At 41.1% G+C, this 18,566-nt stretch overlaps 1 protein-coding gene across 3 annotated transcripts in view; it reads right to left on the bottom strand.

The window, feature by feature from the left end:
* The window catches only part of KDM3B (lysine demethylase 3B), a 51,808-nt gene that overhangs the window by 4,242 nt on the left and 29,000 nt on the right, over positions 1 to 18,566 (bottom strand). For all 3 annotated transcript variants that reach the window (XM_081035464.1, XM_081035466.1, XM_081035465.1), the window contains 12 exons: positions 15,447 to 15,661; positions 14,506 to 14,658; positions 9,689 to 9,796; positions 8,588 to 8,715; positions 7,221 to 7,494; positions 6,234 to 6,490; positions 3,829 to 4,095; positions 2,883 to 3,054; positions 2,400 to 2,490; positions 2,123 to 2,253; positions 1,351 to 1,470; positions 207 to 346 (listed from right to left, as the gene is read on the bottom strand). In XM_081035464.1, the coding sequence (XP_080891590.1) occupies positions 207 to 346; positions 1,351 to 1,470; positions 2,123 to 2,253; positions 2,400 to 2,490; positions 2,883 to 3,054; positions 3,829 to 4,095; positions 6,234 to 6,490; positions 7,221 to 7,494; positions 8,588 to 8,715; positions 9,689 to 9,796; positions 14,506 to 14,658; positions 15,447 to 15,661 (2,056 nt within the window). The remainder of the gene's footprint in view (positions 1 to 206; positions 347 to 1,350; positions 1,471 to 2,122; positions 2,254 to 2,399; positions 2,491 to 2,882; positions 3,055 to 3,828; positions 4,096 to 6,233; positions 6,491 to 7,220; positions 7,495 to 8,587; positions 8,716 to 9,688; positions 9,797 to 14,505; positions 14,659 to 15,446; positions 15,662 to 18,566) is intronic.

The raw sequence follows: 18,566 nt of genomic DNA, 5'->3' as shown, positions 1-18,566 counted from the left end.
CAAGATGCAGCAATGTCCACAGTGGGCCAAAGCTTCTGCTTTACTCTATTCAACATCCTCTAGGTGTAGATTCAGACCTTTGGGGCATTTTGACAAGAGGTACAGGTCTTTAATGCCAAGGGACTCCACACGAGAAACCCAAGGCAGGTTGTCTCAGCACCCCCAGACCCTTAACCTGTGCACTGCTAGCCCACTCTGGGGCATACCTTTCGGAGCAGCTCCCGAATCTTCTCTGCATCCTTGGCTGCATAGATGTGCCATAAAGCACCAGGCTTCTCCTTCCCATCATGAATCCTCTGCTTTGTCACCTCATCAGCATCTCCCTCATCAATTGTCTTGAGTACCTCTGAAAAGAACAAAATGCCACTTTTCAATGTAACTAGTACCTCTGAGTGAAGCAAAATGTCTAATTCAAACAAGTTTCATCCCCACTATTCTCATCTCTGTGGAGTAATATAAGGTAGAATCAAAACTCATGTTGGTCTAAGTTTCCTATACACAGGAGAAGTGACCGTAATCTTCCTTACTTAGTAGAGGCTCAGCATTTTTTGGAGGTATAGTTTTCCTTTAAAACATTTATTTCTTGTTCAAACTGTGGAGCCATATCTTACATTCAAACTGCAGTTTATTTCCTGTTGCAAGTAGAGGGACTCTACATATTTTCTCAAGACCTCTTCGAACTCTAAGGATTCTATGGGGTTAAGGCCACAAAGTGTAAAGCTTCTCTGGTGAGTTAAGAGGGCCAGCTTCTAGTGCTTATCTGTTATAATCCCTTAAAGGTGACACAACGGAAGGATCTGCAGGGGTGTAGCATCAAAAGCAAATGTGTGGCAGGGAATATACCAAAGTAATGATACTGATTATCCCTGAACCTTGAGATTTTGAGTTACTTATTTTCTTCCTTAAAACTGCCTATGTTTTCTGTAACTTCCATAATTAACACATATTAATCTTAAACGTCTTCAGACAGCAGGGAGTACAGATGCAGCAAAATATCAGTTTCATGCTTCATTTCTGTGCAAGTGACCTGGCTTTATCATCTGTCACCTGACAGCTGATCTGGCTGACGGACCATGTAGGCTGGTTTGCCCTTTCTTCTTCATCCCTCTTTGTGATGCTACATACTCAGTGGAAAAAGGCAGCACTTCCAGAAGGAGAATGACTGGTCAGAGATACACAAGTAGCATTCTTCTCTGCTAGACCCTCCCTTTGTCTAGCAGCATTCACTGGGCACCTACTACAAATCAAGCCTGGTCGAGATTTAAGCAAAAGCCACTGGCCCTGACTGAGGAGGAAAACACCCAGTTCTACTCCCGAGGCCTGAAGCAGTGGGGGTTCTAGAAATCGTACCTTCATCATGAGCACCCTCCCCGACGGGGATCCCAACATACACCATCACATTAACTGCATCAGACACATCCAAGTGAAGATTTGTTGTGCCAACCCTTCTATCTTCCGCCGTTATCAAGCCTGAAGGGAAAAGGAAGATACGCAAGGTGAAAGGGGATATTCTGAAGAATCCATGGAGCCTCTGCGAGTGAAAATATACTCAAAGATGTTCTTAAATGAGTAACATTGGGAGAATGAAGTATATCTGTTCATCAAGAAATTATTCTCATTTCTTTTCTACCGTTTTTAAAAGACTTCTAGCTTGGTTGACACTATCGTTAGCGTTGGCTACTGAACCATTTCCACCCCCCACCCCCAAATGATCTCTTCTTCAAGAGCAAAACAGATATGGGCATTAGTGACATTCAAATGAAGCTTGGCTTTCACAGTGACTTAGAACATTACTGAGACTTCACAAAGAGCTCGTTGGGTAGCATGGTACCCACACTTCTTCACTGTTATTTTATGACGTCTCTTAAAAACTAAGAATCCTATCTCCTTGGATAAAGTTTTTGAGAGGAAACTTTCTAACTCCTGGAGACTTACAAGCTTATGGACTGGGCTGATACAGACATTACGCAAACCAGTATGACAAAAGCAAACACTCAAAACTCTCCTGGATCCTGTGACTTCCCTAGCACCTGCACCTGGCCTCTATCATCTCTACACTCCCTCTCAAGGTGAAACCGGAACAACAGTGTCCCAAAAGGGCACCATGGTCTCGCTCTCATACCATAGGCATTGTACATCTTGGGGCCCAGATCGGGCCTTACAAAGTAGCTGGGTAGCCTAGAGGCCAGATTGAGCCTGCCGTCTCGTTTGGTATATTCTGGTAGAGGAAGGTTCTCCATCAGATCTTCAAACCTACAAAAAAACAGGAAAGATGACTTAGTTTGTTACCGGGAGCAAAAAAGCGAAGAGGCAAAGTTCAATTTTTCTGTAATTACTTTTGGGATGGCTTTGGCAAGGCAAAAAAGTCTCTCAAGATGACCCACTGTAAGTTCACTGACCTTGTTGGCATCATGTCCCGAAAATCTTCTCCAGGAGGCCAGTCCTTGAGTTTGAGCACCATTGGCTGTCCATCTTCTGACCTTAATCGCTCTGGAAGACAGAAAGCACCCCCATAAACATCTGCTGGGTTGGTCGCTGCCTGATTTTCCAGTAACTACAAGTTTTAGAAGACTCAGCTCTTATTTTCAACTTGTAAACTCCCAAAATGGACTACATGGGCCTTGTTAGCGCTGCTTTAGTACATGCTACATTTATACCCCTCCCTTAGAGTGAAAGTGCTCCACAAACCGTGTGGGATCACGTGCTTAAGCTCGGTGTGCTCTGGGAGCCAAGTGACTGCCAGGTGAGCTACCTGATTGGCACCAGGAAAGAATGTGTCTCCCTCCAAGAGGATATAGTCTGTTATTCTGAAGGGCGGGGCGGGCATATACATGCTTACGTCCCAGTCTTCCATTATTAAACTAGATATCAAAGCTACTTACTGCATATGATCTCAAAGCCATCCCAGAAATCCCGAACTTTCACATCAGAAATTATAGCACAGTTCCTGCAGTTCACCAAATCCACATCCTGGTCTCCAAATTCCTGGCTAAAGGCTTCTGGCTTCCAGAGTTCTGACTTGAGTTTTTTATGTACCCCTGAAACGAGCACTGGCTGTGGAAACAAAAATACCCCATTTAGGAAATACTTTTAGCTCAGGACTAAGGGACGGAGTAGAAAGATTTCCTGGGGACCACCTCCTCTTCTTCATGATGATTTATTGTTCCTTCTCAGTTTCAGAATCTATGGATTTCAACACATCAGCTGCAGCGAAGGGAAACTACTCCTATTCAATTATTACTCAATTCACACCCTAGGAACATACCATAGAAATCACTTCTGTTGCCCTAGTATCTACCACTATTTTAAGGTGAGAGGATAAAAGCACCTTTGAGAATACTTCCTCACATTGAGAATGAAAAAAAAAAGACTATCCAGACAATTCCATAACTCCCCCCTTCCTTAAGCACCTGCTAAGGTAAAAAAAAAACAGTATTATCACACTATCACACAAACTTGTGTGGCCTTGAAACATTTACCTAGAAAAGTACCACCCGCTTCCACCCACCTTCTCCTCACCCCACATCACACTTAAGGATTTTCCTCTAAAGGTGTCATTAAGATCAAATCACCACCTAACAGAAGTTTCAACTGCCCTGTTAAGAACACAGAGCCACACAGCTTAGAAATAAAATTCATAATGCGTTTTTAGAAATCTTCCGATTTTCAGAAACCAAAGAAAACTGGAAGTAGCAAGGCTGTCTACAATGAACTTACTTATGTCTAAATCTCCCTGGCCAAAGATCTCCCAGAGAGAACTGCAACTCTCCTGATAGGTGTGGCAGGCAGGCAGGCAGCCAGCCCAGGGAACTTCTTATTCTTGCTTACCTGGCCTTGTTTCCAACATTCCCGGAAGATCTTCCAATTGTTTTTGTTGCTAGGGTCATGAAGACACAGAAGTCTCCCATCACAGAGCCAGGAGTGAGAGGTGTGGGGGTCCAGCACATTTAACCCCATCACCATCTCCTTCACCTCCTTCTGGGTATCAGTCAAGTTACAGGACCGCTTTGCAGCATCTGAGGTTTTCTTATTTTCCACCACTGAGGCAATGATGTGGTCAAGGAAGTTGGGTAGGCTGGCCTTGTTCTTCACTCCCTGCCAGACACAAATCCATCAGCTAAGTTTGATGGAGGCCACATGAAAAGAGCATTCAGAAGTCTACAAATTGTGTTCATATGAAGGAGTTCTGCTCTACTTCATTAGAGTTCATAAAAATTGTTGAAATGAGTTTTATAATTGGAGGGGGGAGTCTATTAAGACAATATCTTAAATTTCCCTATCCTTCATTTGCTTTACATTTATAAAAGAAAGAACAGGAAGATCCCTTCTGCCTCAAGAGATCTGACACCTAAGAAAATAGCTCTGCATTCAGCCCTGCACTCAGCATAGGCACGTAGAACGCAGGGATCACAAAGTGCTGTGACTGAGTGAAAAACATCATTCACTTGGAGGGTTATCAATTTTTTTCTGGCCAGCATGCCCAAGGGATGCAATATTTGAGCTTTCGTCAACTTGATAATCCTATGCCTGAAGTGTCACTAACCATTATTTCTGCAGAGTACATGTGATCATATAACATTCTGGAAAAATTAAAAAAGGAAAAGGAAAGCTGGGGGTTGGAGCAAGTACAAAAAAATAAGAGCCAAAGTAATTTTTTTAACGCCACTTATCTAAAAGAGAAACAAATAACCCACATTGTACAGGGCCCAATCACCCACAGCTAATCAAATTTCAGCCATTAATCATAAAACAGAATGAAAAACATTTATGTACTTGTTTGAAATGATCTCCGACATATAAAAACTGAAAACAGAAAAACTGTGTAGAACCTCTGTGTAAAAAGAGGGGGAAAAAGCTATATATACATGATATTATCACAGAGAGACTACTCATGAAACAACAGTGACCTCCAGAAAGGGAAACAGGTGGCTGAGAGACAATGGTGGGAAGGAGACTTCACTGTTTCTTTAAAATTGTGTACCTTGCAAATTCATTTGTTCAGTAAATGCTTACTAAACACCTACTATGTACCAAACACTGTAGCACTAGGGATATGGTGAATAAAACAGCCAAAAATGCCTTTAAAAAGAGGCGAGACAGACAATAAATAAAACACACAGTAAGTCAGATGGTAAGAAGTGCTATGGAAAAAATAAGTGTAGAGAAAATAGTTATGAGTGGAGGATGGGAGTGGGATGGACCTTTAAAAAGGGTGATCTAAGAAGTCTTACTGAGGGGGTGACATTTCAGGAGGGAGGAGAGGAAGCTGATGATGAAGCAAGCCATGTGATTACACGGGAAAGAAAGTTCTAGGTGGAGGAAAGGACAAGTGTAAAGGTTCTGAAGAGGGAGCTTGCTGGGCCATATTCAAGGAACAGCAAGAAGCTGGGCATGGCCAGAGCAGATTGAACAAGAGTGAAAGTGGTAGCTGAGGTCAGAGAAGTGAGGGAAAGATGCAGATAGGGCTGGAGCCTTACCGTTCACTGAAAGGACTCTGCTTTATGAGAGAAACAGGATGCCCTTGAAAGATTTTAGGCAGAGGTGACATGATTTGACTTAAAAGGATCACCTAGCTGCTGCGTTGAAAACAGACTAGAATGGAAAGGGAAGAAATAAAGAGGACCTGTATAAGAAGTTTACTGCAAAGATTCACGCAAGAGGATATTGGCACAGACCAGAGAGGAAGCAGTGGGGCTGATGAGAAATAGGTGGACTCTGAATACATCTGCACATCAAACTGAAAGGGTTTGCTGACAGACTATTAGGAAACGTTCAGAGAGGGAAGTCCAAGTGACTCCAAGATTTTTGGCCGAGCAATTGGAAGAATGGAGATGCTACTGACCAAGAGAGGGAAACTAGAAGAGATAGCTTACAGGCAGATCAGGAGTGTGGTCTTAAATATGTTTGGTTTGAGGTGTCTCTTAGATATCCAAGAGATTACAATATGAAGGTACTGCCTAGGTTAAAAAAAAAAAAAATGTCTTTCAAGAAAATAAAGTGATTTCTACAGATGACTAAAAATTTCAATACCTCAATTTCTACTGACTTCCTAATGTGGCACAAAAGGTTCGCTATTTAAAAGGATCTCAAACATTCCCAAAACTTAAAGACCTTTTGGCTGGACAATGGAGAAAACACAAGTCACCCACGTACCCTCTAACCCAGTTATCAGCTCTGTGAAGTATCTTTCACGGAAAAGCAGGAAATGCTCGAGGTGTAGAGGAGACACTTACTGCTGAGGATGTAGAGAAGACCGGGGGGAAGGGTATGCCTGTGTCCAAGGGGGTTTGAGGAAGTTTTCCGGGCCCGGAGTGAAGGAGGTCTCGAAGGCTAGAGCCTTCGGTTTTGTTGTTGGAGGCAGTGGGACCGAGTAACAGACTGTTAAAAAGCTTTGGAGTCAACGGAGAGACTTTTGCAGTGGAGTTGAACGAGTCCAGCCCAAAGGGTGAATGAGACTCTTTATTGAGCACCGACCTCAGGGACCCTGCTTCTGTAAGAACATAACCGGGAACAGCATTAGGCATGACAAGGAACACCCAGCAGGCAACCGACTCCTAAAAATCAGCCAAGTGGGAAGGAGGAAAGACTCCTTCCTCCCCAGCCCCCCAAAACTGCATATGGGTTGTCTGGGCCAAGCCTGATGAGCTATGACTATGGCCAAGGAGAAGCTCCCCTACTTCTTCCTTTCTCTTCCAGATCTGGATTTCAAACTTCCTTTTGTTCCCATCCAGCTTTAGTCTCCCTCACTTTCCAAGACAGTGTTTCTTCAAGTGGGTCTCCAGAACACTTGTATTGGAATCACCTGGAGTGCTTGTTAAAAACGGAGATTCTTGGTTTTATTCTAAGAGATCCTCATGTAACAGTGCTGGTGGGGCACAGGAATCTGCATTTTTTATGATTCCCCAGGTGATTCTTGTGCCCACTGAAAACGGGGTCTAGCCCTCAATTCTGGCTGCATAACAGAGCACCTGGAAAGCTTATTAAAAATCTTGCATCAATTCTGACTGAAGAGGTCTGGGGTAGAGCCCAGCCATGTGCCTTTAAAAAAAAGCTCCACTTCTACAAAGAAGTTGAAAGAGATTCCCTCATTTTATGTGATCAGCCAGAGAAAGCAAGTGGCATGTTTCATAAATGTGGATGATAATGTGTGAGTTTGAAGAATCCCAGAATAACTCAAGTGTTCCACCCACAGGCAGGGCAGAGGCTTGTGTTCATCTCACCTTTTGTTTCTTCTTTAGCCTTTTGAGTTGCTAAATCCGCCAACCAGTGCAGGGCAGAGGAGGGTGGGGCTGTGTCAGGGCAAGGGGGCCTGATGGCTTTTAGCTCACTATTGCTGTTTGATGCCAGACTGTCTGCTTTGGGAGGCTCATCAGCTCTGATGTCAGTGCTGTCGGCTTTGGGATCGGGCTCTGGAGTTGTTACCGCTGTAGTTCCTCCTCCGCCTGAGAAGGTGGTTTCATTTCCAGAAGAGGCACTAGGGTTTACGCTAGGAAGCTAAAGCACAGGAGGCCAACATGATTAGGGGGGAGTCCTTGTGCAGAAAAAATAAAACACAAATAGCAATACTTGCTCACACAAAATAGGTCTGGAAAAATAATCTGAAACTGCCCCATAAACTGCTATTTCATTCATTCATTCATTTATCATATAGTTATTGAGTCCTACGATGTGACAGAAAACTACGCTAGGTTCTATGGAAAGAGCAGTGAACAAGCCTTGGAAATAACACAGGTTTTTGATTTTTTAAAACATTTTTATTTAGCATATCTGACGTTCAAATTCTGCAATGGCAAACGGTGATTAGAACTCGACCTTACAGAGCTGTTCTGAGGATTAAGTGAGATAGCGCAAAGAGCTTAGGATAGTTTCAGGCACACATAAACTCAATAAATGTTATTCTGTTACTGAATTTTACACATCATTTGCTCTAACATGGCAACTATACTGAAAATGTATCTCGAGGTCCATCAGCATCAATCCCTGTGCCTCTTATTGACCTTGTGTTAGTGGGAGCATTCCTGCAAGGGCCTCCAAATGTATGCAGTTAGTTGTGTGTGTGTGTTGAAAAACCAGCCTCTTGTTCAAAATAGCCACCGTCAAACTGGAATGACCTTCACCTCTGAGAGAGCAATGAGAAAACCACTGCTCTCTTTGGAGGTCTGGAGGCTTGGGAATACTTTCAGGGCAGGATGATCCTGGCTCAGAAGGCCAATCTTTGCATCTCCATACCTAACAGGACCAGGACAGGGACCAAGCATAGATAGGACTGTATTCCTAGTAACCTTGTCTGTATTCTTCATCTGCACAGGACCCTAAGGTATAAATCTTGACAAGATGCAAAGAATCTCTTTGTGCCATTTATTAACTAAGCCTGGATTAGTTTTAAAGATGAATGAAGAGACACTTGTACCACGCAGGGGGAATTAAAGTCCCTTGAGTAACTCTTCTTAGGCTCTTTATAGAAAGGCTTCACCACTCCCTAACTCCTCAGGAATTGCAGGAAAACCTGGGACAACAGAGGAGAAAATGGGGCATTTCCTAAGAACTTAAGTTTCACTCAGCTATACCCCCACACACACCACTTTACCTGCGACATCCCATTGGTGACAGCAGGTCTCAACACAGATTTGCTTTGCCGACTAATACAAGGGCAGTTTGCTTTAATTCCCCACTTGCCACGGGCAGCATGTACCATGTCTCCAATGTTATAAAGAGCTGAGAAAGACAACAATAACAACATTAGAATGCTTGTATGTGCTAAGGTCTTGTGCTAAAGACCTTATTAACGTGATCTCCATCAATCCTTACCACATTTCCATGAGACAGCAGCCTTTTCCCTCAGTTTTTGACAATGAAACTGAGACTCAGAAGTTAGGTCATTTGCTCAAGTACATATAGTTGGTCAGTAGAAGCACTAAAGCTTTATTTAACCCAGGTATTCCTAGCCCCAAGTTCTGTGTTCTCTTAACCTCTAAAGCACACTCTTTCCCTCCTCTGGTAAACTTAACCCGGTGTCCTCCAGAAGAAACTTTAGGGGTAGATTCCTTAACGTGGAAGAGTAAACATTGAGATGTACACTTGAGGTTTATGTACTTTATTGTTCTATTGTTTAGAAGCACTGGGGTATAAAGGATCCAGGGACTCCCACCCGCTACCCCCCAGGCTTTCTTTAGTGGAGAAGAACATGGGCAGTAGTTTTGTATATTAACCACCTTCAATGCATGTATGTTAGTGGAAGTGTGCAAGCTGGAACGACTTTCTGGAGGAATCACTGAAGTAAACTAGGGCTGTGACACACAACCACTTATTCCTACTGTTAAGCCACCTTTTTCATGGATTCGGAGGTTTGATTAGCTTCAGCTGGATTTTTATGAACCTAAAACCAAAAGTCTTTCTGGCAATGTGGGGATTGGCTTTTTCTATTCTGGTCCTGACAACCATGGAATGTAAAAAGGTATCTGGAACACTAACCAACATCTTCAACCAGAAAGGGGAAGCAAAGTGTGTGCAGTGGCTGCATACATTCTAACACACGTCTGAAGATTCCATTTCTCAGAAAAATCTGATGAGGCTTAAAAAAAAAAAATCAGGCTGAGATACACCATTTCATCAAACCTTATGATGTGAGAATTCTATCTCAATTAAAAACATTTTTTCCCCACCAAATTTGAAAAAGGAATTTCCTTACCTGTGCCAGGGATGATCTGTGTGGGCATGAGATTCTCTGGTTCATGGGACTGCCCCTTTGCACACTTCAACCAGGAGAAAACCTCTTCATCACCCATCTCTTCTGTCTCTGAAAGAGAAATGAAATGCCTTCACTTATTTTATGGGGTCACAAGATGTAGCCCTCTTAGACTCCAAAGACCAGTTTTCTCAAGGACCAAAGAAGGTAACAGCTAACTTTGTATATCTGCTTCACTGAGATATAATTTACATACAATAAATCCAATGATTTAAGGTGTGCACTTCAATGAATTTCGACAAATGTACACAGTTGTATAAACACTTCACAGTCATAATATAGAACATTTCCATCTCCCTTCCTAAAGTTCCCTTGAGTTCTTCACAGTGAATACCCTTTCCTCAACCCCTGGTCACCACTGAGCAGCTGTCTAATACTCAAGTTTTGCTTTTCCTAGAATCTCATGTAACTGGAAGCATATAGTAATGTGCTCATTTGTGTTGGGTTTCTTTCATTTAGCATCACGATTTTGAGATTCACCATACTGTTGCATGTATCAGTAAGTCACTCCTTTTTATGGCTGAGTGGTATTGGTATGGATACACTTTGTTTACCCGTTCTTCAGCTGATGGACATTTAGATTGTTTCCAATTTTTGTCTATTATGCATAAAGCTATAAATATTCAAGTACAAGTCTTTGCATGGACGTGTTTTCATTTCTCTTACCAATACCTAGAAGTGGGATGCTGGATCATATGCTAAATTTATGTTTAAATTTATAAAAGATGGCCATACTGTTTTCCAGTGATGGTATCAATTTGCATTCCTATCAGCAGTGTTTAAGATTTCTAGTTCCTCCACATGTTTCACAACACTTGGTACTGTAAGCTTTAAAATTTTAGCCATCCTAGTGGATACAGTGGCCTCTCATTATGATTTTGATTTGCATTTCCCTAATGAATAATGATATCTTTTTCCCATGTTCTTATTGAATCTGTTCAAATCTTTTGCCCATTTAAAAACTGTGTTCTTTGAAAAAAAGAAAATAAAAAGTGGGTTTTTTGACTTCTTGTTATCGAGTTGTAGGAGGTTTTTATTGTGGATAGAAGTCCTTCAGGAAATATGTGATTGGCAAATCTTTTCTCCCAGTCTGTGGCTTGCCTTTTCATTTACTTAACACTTTTGAAGAGCGGAAGTTTTCAAATTTGATGATTTAAATTTTTCTTTTGCTTTTTGTGTCCCATCTAAGATATATTTGTCTAACCGAAGGACACAAAGATTCTCTTCTATTTTTTTCCCTAGAGTTTTTACGGTTTTGTAGCTTTTATGTTTAGGACTATGATTTACTTAAGAGTTACTTTTTTGCATATGGTATAAAAACAGAAGTTTATTTTATTTCTTTGGATATGGATATATAATTATTCTAGAACCATTTGTTGAAAAGGCTATCTTTTTCTTCACTGAATTATCTTGGAAACTTTGTCAACAATCACTTGACTGTGTATGTGTGGGTTTGTTTCTAGACTTTGTTCTCTTAAAATGAGGTAGTGTAAATCCTCCAATTTCACTCAAAAAAATTGACAATTATCTTTCTTTTAGTGTGTATTCATATTGAATGTAATTATTTATATTTAATGTAGTTATATTGTGGGGTGTCAATTTACAATCTTGCTATTTGTCTCATTTTTTGTTTTGGTTTTCCTCTTTTTGAGTATTTTTATGATTTGTTTTGTCTCTACCTTTAGCTTATTAGCAACACCGCTTTATTTTCTAGTGGTTGCTCTAGGGTTTGTAGTATCTTTAACTTATCACATTCTACCAATATTATACCACTTCACATATAGTATAAGACCCATATAAAACCGTACTTCCATTTTCCCCTCATTTCCTTTGTGCTGTCATTACATATTTTAATTTTATATATACTGTAAACCCTGTAATACACTGTTAAAACTTCTGCTTTAAACAATTATCTTTTAAAAGATTAAAAATAAGAAAAAAAGTCTTTATATGTACCCACATATTGATCATGGAGGTTGTTCTTCATTTCTTTGTGTAAATCCAAATTTCCTTATCATTTACTTCTGCCTGAATGACTGCTTTTAATTTTGTAGTGTGGATATACTGCTTCTTTTCCCTTTATAACTTTTTTCAGTAAGTTGGTTATGATGTGCTTTGGTGTGGTTTTCTCAACCTTTCTTCTGTTTGAGGTAGATTGTTGGATTTGTGGTTTTATAATTTTGTTCAAATTTGGAAATGTTTTGGCTAATGAAGCCAAAATACTACAAATGCACAAATATTTTTTGTCTCTGCCCTCCCATCCTTTCTCTTTCTTGGAACCCTAATTATCCGTTTGCTAGACTGCCTACCATTTCCTGTAGTTCAGTAAGGCATTCTTCAATTTATAAAGTGAAGTCTTTCTTCTCTCTGTGCTTAGTTTTGGATAGTTTCTAGTGCTATGAACTCACTGTTTGTTTCTTCTGCAGTGTCTTGCTATTAATCCTATGTGATGTTAATTTTTTTTGAGATATTTTTCATCTCTAGAAGTTTCATTTGAGTCTTTTAAATATCTTCTATTTTTCTACTTGTCATATTCATGTTTTCCTATGTCCTTAAGCATATTTATAAAATTTGTAACAGCTGCAAATGTCATTTTATACTAATTCTATCACTACTGTCATTTCTAGGTTTGCAGCTATTGATTTTTTCCCCCCAGATTACTGGTCATAATATTCTGCTTTTTTGCATACCTGATAATTCTCGACTGAACACAGAGCTTTATGACATTTATGTTTCTGAGTATTGGATTTTGTTGTGATCCTTGAAAGAATATTTGGTTTTAGTCTGGGACATATTTAAGTAACTTGTGGATCAGTTTGATCCTTCAAAGGCTTGCTTTATACCTTGTTATGGAAGGTCCAGAGAAGCCTTTATTTCACTACTAAGGTGTGACCCTTTTGGACTCTACCCAGTGTCTCTCTACTCTAGCTAGAGGGAATACAAATTGCAAGTTCTGTAAATTATTCAGCCAATTGCTTTCTGAGCGTTCTTTTTTAAGCCTTGAGGAGTTTCATCTCATGCATGTGCAGGTCACTATATAGCTAAAAAATGGAGGTGATCTCTCTGTAGACCTCAGGGTTCTCTCTCTATGCAGCTCTGACCTCTTTAGTACTCTGCCTCACTGTTCTCAGACTGATCTCTTTCTCAACTCTGTGAGATTGCCAAACTCTGTTTTAGTTGTCTTTCCATGTGCTACAGCCTGGAAACTGCCTCCAGACAGCAAACTGGGACAATTGTAGGGTTTACCATGTTTCTTCCCTTCTCACAAGCAGACTCATGCTGCCTGTTGTCCAATGTCTTAAACCATGGTTTCATATATTTTGTCTGGTGTTACTGTGTATGGCAGGAGGGCAATGCCTGTAGCAGTTAATCATTCATGGGCAGGAGTGGAATATCTAACAGCTGCTTACCATGTAGTAAGTAGGGGTGTCAGGCCTTCTGCTAACCACTTTACATATATTATTTCATTTAAACCTCACAACAGAGGTGTGAGAGAAGTACACACATTTGTTTTTATGGATAAGAAAACTGAAGCTCTGAGGGGTGAAGTAACTCGCCCAAGACACCATATTGGTGGAAGTAGGTTTCAAATCTCAGTAGCCTAAGTTCTAAACCAGTCACAACGGTTACACTGTATCTCTGAAGAGGGAAGAATGAGGAGGTCACGGAGCAAGGATTCTTGGTGTACCATAAGATAAAGCAAGAACAAAGGGAAGCACAGGATTTAGATAGACATTTCCCCAAAGGTGATAAACACAGGGCCACAAAGGACATGAAAAGATGCTCAACGTCATAAGTCATTAGAGAAATGCACATCAAGACCACATCAGAAGATACCACTTCACAGACACTATGCTGGCTATAATAAAAAACACAGACAATAACAAGTGTTGGTGAGGATGTGGAAAAATCGGAACCCTCAGACATTGCTGGTGAGTTTATAAAATGGTGCAACTACTTTAAAATACATTTTAGCACTTCCAAAAAGGATTAAAATAGAACTGTCATAGGACCCAGCAATTGTACTCCTAGGTATATATATACTCAAAAGAACTGAAAACATATGTCCACACAGTAATCTGTATACAAATGTTCATAGTGGCACTTTTAATAATAGCCCACAGTGGAAAAAACTCAAATGTCCATCAATTGATGAATGGATAAACAAATGTAGTATACTCATACAATGAAATATTATTTGGCAATACAAATGAATGAATTATTGATATGTGCTACAACATGCATGGGGCATTAAAACAGTATGCTAAGTGAAAGAAGCCAGTCACAAAAGGCCAAATACTGTATGATTCCATTTATTTGGCACATACAGAATAGGCAAATCGATAGAGACAGTAAGTATCTTAGTGGTTAACAAGGGCTGAGGGGACGCAGGGATGGGGCGAGATTGGCAATGGGTACGAGGTTTCTTTTTGGAGTGATAATAATGGAATTAGATAGTGGTAATGGTTGCATAACCTTGAGGACAGGAAAAATCTTTAAATTGTATATTTAAAAGAGTAAGTTTATGGCATGTGAATTCTATCTCAGTAAAGATGTTACTAAAAAATACAAAACAAGGGAGATGAGTAATAACGCTTCTTGGATTGTTTTAGCCTTCCCAACGAGGCTGAAGTACTGGCAATTGTGAAGAATGAAGCTAAACAGCTAAAGACGGGGCACAGACCCATTCCTGCTTCAATTTCCAAGTGCTACGCACTGACAGGTTAACTTTAGGACTGCAAAGTATAATATTTGCTTACCACTGCGTGGACGGCTTTTCCTGAGCCTGTAACAGTCAAGGCAGACCCCAAATCCACATTTGCGACAAACCCAGTGAATGTTGAAGAGAGTTGTTTCACATACATCACACATTTCCCGCACACCACGCACAGCTCGCTTCCATGCCACTTTCTCTGGTGGAAAGAGGAAGAGAAATATTGTTGGCACTGACCATCCTCAACAATAGCAAAAACCCCAGAGACCCACTGATTCCTACTCAAGTTGTTTTTTCCAATGATAAAACTCAAAAATTCATGAGGTATGTTTCTATAATTGCAAGAGAAACAAAATACGTGAAATTTCTAATATTTCTGAACAAGGATCAATAGAGAATGAATGCCTCATGGTATCACTTACAATATCGTAAAATTTTTAATTTGGGGGATTTTGAAATAAGAAGATTCTTCTCTTGAAATGTAGGGCATAATTTCATAGTACAATTTCCCTTAGTCTGGAAATAGGATCCAGTATCTCACAGACATGGAAATGTCATAAATGTCTGAATAATGTAGGTTCTAGGTGTGAAACATGGCACCTTATAGCACTTCATCTATTCATAAATCAGAGAGTATTGCTTAGTAATACAAACTGGCTCAAAGTGAGCTGAAAATATTCAGAACCAAACCCAAACAGGGATTAAAATGCGTATTATGCTAGCTATGCCACAAAAATGAAAGGTAAGCAGGGAAGAAGTTTTTGGTTTAACTGCCAAAGACTGAAGGAATGAGGTCTGCTGGATATAGTTAGGGCCTATATAGTTTGGGCCTATACAGTAGCCATATAGTTTGCTACAAAGGGGTCCTATCACTCATTAATTCATCTATAGAAAAATGCCATCTGCCAGTCCTTCCACTCCTCCCTTTAAAAGAAAACGAAAGTTTCAAGGAGGAGTGCAAGGAAAATGAGCAAGAGGGTGCCTTACGGTGTGGCTCCACCATCATCATGGCCTCCTTCTCGGACATCACGAGCTGGCAGAACTGGTCCCCAACGTTGGCCAGGATGTATTTTGAGGTTTCTAGGTCTATCCCTTCTGCTAGGGAGGAAGAGGGAATCCACAGGTTCATGGCATCAGGGTCGCTTTGCTGGGGACTCAGAAACCCCTCCACACGAAGTACCCCTTTTCGTGTGAAGATCAACCTGAGATGGGAAGGAAAACAGTCAAACACATGGTAAATAGCAGCAGACATGCAAAGTAACATACACCTAAAATCCTAGGACCTAAAAGACATTAAAATGAGACTTAACAGGAATCAGGCTGAATTAAGAACTTTCACCATATCTGACCAACATATTAAGTTGGTGCAAAAGTAATTGCGGTTTAAACAAAATTGCAGGTAGGCTAAGTGGCTCAGGTGGTCGGAGCACGGTGCTCCTAACGCTGAGGTCACAGGTTCGATTCCCACATGGGCCAGTGAGCTGCACCCTGTACAGCTAAGATTGTGAACAGCTCTCCGTGGACCTGGGCTGCCGAGAGCAGCCGGAGGCGTGAGCTGCCGTGGGTTGCCGTGCTGCCAGCAGCAGCCGGTGGCCAGCATGAGTAGCCGGCAGCTGGTGAGAGCTGCCGTGAGCGACCGACGACTGGCGACCGACTGCCTCAGCCGGGGGGAGCGCAAGGCTACTAATACCAGCATGGGCCAAGGAGCTGTGTCCTACACAATCAGACTGAAAAACAATGGCTTGAACCAGAGTAGAGGGGCGGAGGTGGAAAAAGGGGGGTAAAAAAATTGCAAAACCACAATTACTTTTGCACCAACCTAATAGTATGCATTCTTTGTGCTAATAAGAAGGTTGGCTAATACTTAGGTCAGAGAAAAACACAGAGCCAGGCTCACTGTCACACTTTAAATTCATGTCTACATACATCAGCTGTTCCCTTACTATTGCCTGGCAGTCACAATCCAGAGGGTGCACTCCCTCTCCTAGATGTCCGTTTCGTATCTTCTCCTTTCTTTTTAAACCTCCAAAATTCCCCTGGAAGACCTTGTTCAGTGTTCCACTGAGAAAATACAAAGAGCCAGAAGAGAACTCCCACAAACTCTGACCACCACATTACCACACCTTCCTGCAGCTGGGCCCATGGACTCCATTTAATCTGCTACAATGAATGAACTAGGTCTCAGCAAAGACCAATCTTTCCACCTATGCTTTACATCCTATCCTTTCATAAGCATCCCTCCACTAATTCTCTCTTCTACATCATCTATTTTCCTCTCTGCTGAATCATTTTCGTCAGTATTTGTACTTGTTCTCTCAAAAATCCTCTTGCTCCCATACCAGCTTCCACTTACTTGCTTGTTAGAGCAGCTTCTTGGAAGAGTTGTCTATACTGATGTTGCCAGCTCTCTTTTCCTTTTTATTTTCCTTTAATCCACTTCTATCACGCTTTCCCCCCAACAATCTACCAAAGCTTTTGAACAAGGTCATTCCCTCTTGTTAAATCTAATGGTCTCTTCCAGTCCTTATCTTACCTGACCCAATCAGGAACATTTGCCACCGTTCACTATTCCTTTCTGGATAAACTTTCTTCAGTTGTATTCCAGGATACCTCACTGGCTGTTCTTTCTCAGCCGCCTGTACTAGTTCCTCCTCATCTCCCCCATCTCTCAATGCTGGAGAGCTCCAGAACTCAGTCCTTGGACTGCTTCTCTTCTCTATTTACACTGTGATTTCTTACATGATTATCAATTAGGCTTAGACTCAGTTTTAAATACCTGGTGACATCCAAATTCTTACCTCCAGTTTAGACCTCTTCTCTCAGCTCTACAGTTGTATATCCAGCTGTCCTTTCAACACCTCCATTTGGAAATCTAATAAGCACCTCAAATTTAACATGCCCAAATTAAAGCTCCCCATTTTCCTCCTCAAACCTACTTTTCCCTGAGAAATCTCCTTATCAGTAAATGGAAACTCCGTTCTTCCAGTTTTTAGGCCAAAAGCTGTAGAATCATCCTTTACTCCTTTCTTTCATACTTCACAACGGAGCCATCAGAAAATCGTGTGGGCTCTATCTTCAAAATATATCCTTAATCCAACCACTTCTCATCACCTCTATTGCTACTTCCCTGCACTAAGCCACCATCATTTCTCACCTGGATAATTGCAACAGCCTCTTTCCTCTGCCTTCACCTCAATGTAATCTATTCTCAAGAATGTTGTCACAGTGCTGCTTTAAAACATTCATCAGGGTCGCTCATCAGCTCAGAACCTCCAATGATTCTTATTCAGCATAAAAGCCAGGGCCCTAAGAGTAGCCCTTTAAAATCTGGACCCATCATGAACTCTTTGGCCTCAACTCCTTTCCTCCTTGCTTACTTTTTTAGTCACTCTGGCTTCATAAACACGCCAGGGATAGTCTAGCCTTGGACAGTTGCTCTTGTTGTGCTCTCTACCCGGAATACTTGTCTCCCAGAAAAATGTGTGGCCTACTATCTCACCTCCTTCAGGTCTTTACTCAGATCGAACTTTCTCAAATCATCCTATTTAACACCATAGCCTCTCTAAGTCTCCCCACACTTCAATCTTCTTTCCCGTCGTTATTTTTCTATTATTATCAGCTGACATACCATAAATTTAATTTTTTTTCTTATTTACTGTCTGCCTCCCCAACGATAATGCAAAGCTCTCCAGGACTGGGATTTGAGGTTTTGTGCACTGCTAATGCCCTCAGTGTCCAGAGCAATGAGTAGCACACACTATGTGCTCAACATAACATGTGCTGAATAAGTGAATCCATACCGTGTGGATAAACCATTTGGATTTCTTTATTTTAAAAATTAAAGATTCTTAAAGATCATTTAGAAGAAATTCCTCTTCTAAGTTTATCAAGCGTAAGAAAATAGCTGTGGTTTTTCTTAATAGCTGTGGTTTGGTAAAATCAGGGGATATTACTAGGATTCATCAGTTATCTCTAATTCAAAGGCGATTCACTTTCTTTCCTAATCTTACTTTCCCTTCTTTCTAGGGGACTCCAGTTACTGTATCACTGAAGAGGCGAGTGAGTAGTCAGGCAGATTCAAAACACAGAATGGAGTCCTGCTGCTAT

Source organism: Rhinolophus hipposideros, assembly GCF_964194185.1.
Source record: "Rhinolophus hipposideros genome assembly, chromosome: 23".
Classification (NCBI taxonomy): domain Eukaryota; kingdom Metazoa; phylum Chordata; class Mammalia; order Chiroptera; family Rhinolophidae; genus Rhinolophus; species Rhinolophus hipposideros.
Note: the sequence above shows the minus strand (reverse complement) of the source record. Positions and strands in the feature narration are given on the sequence as shown.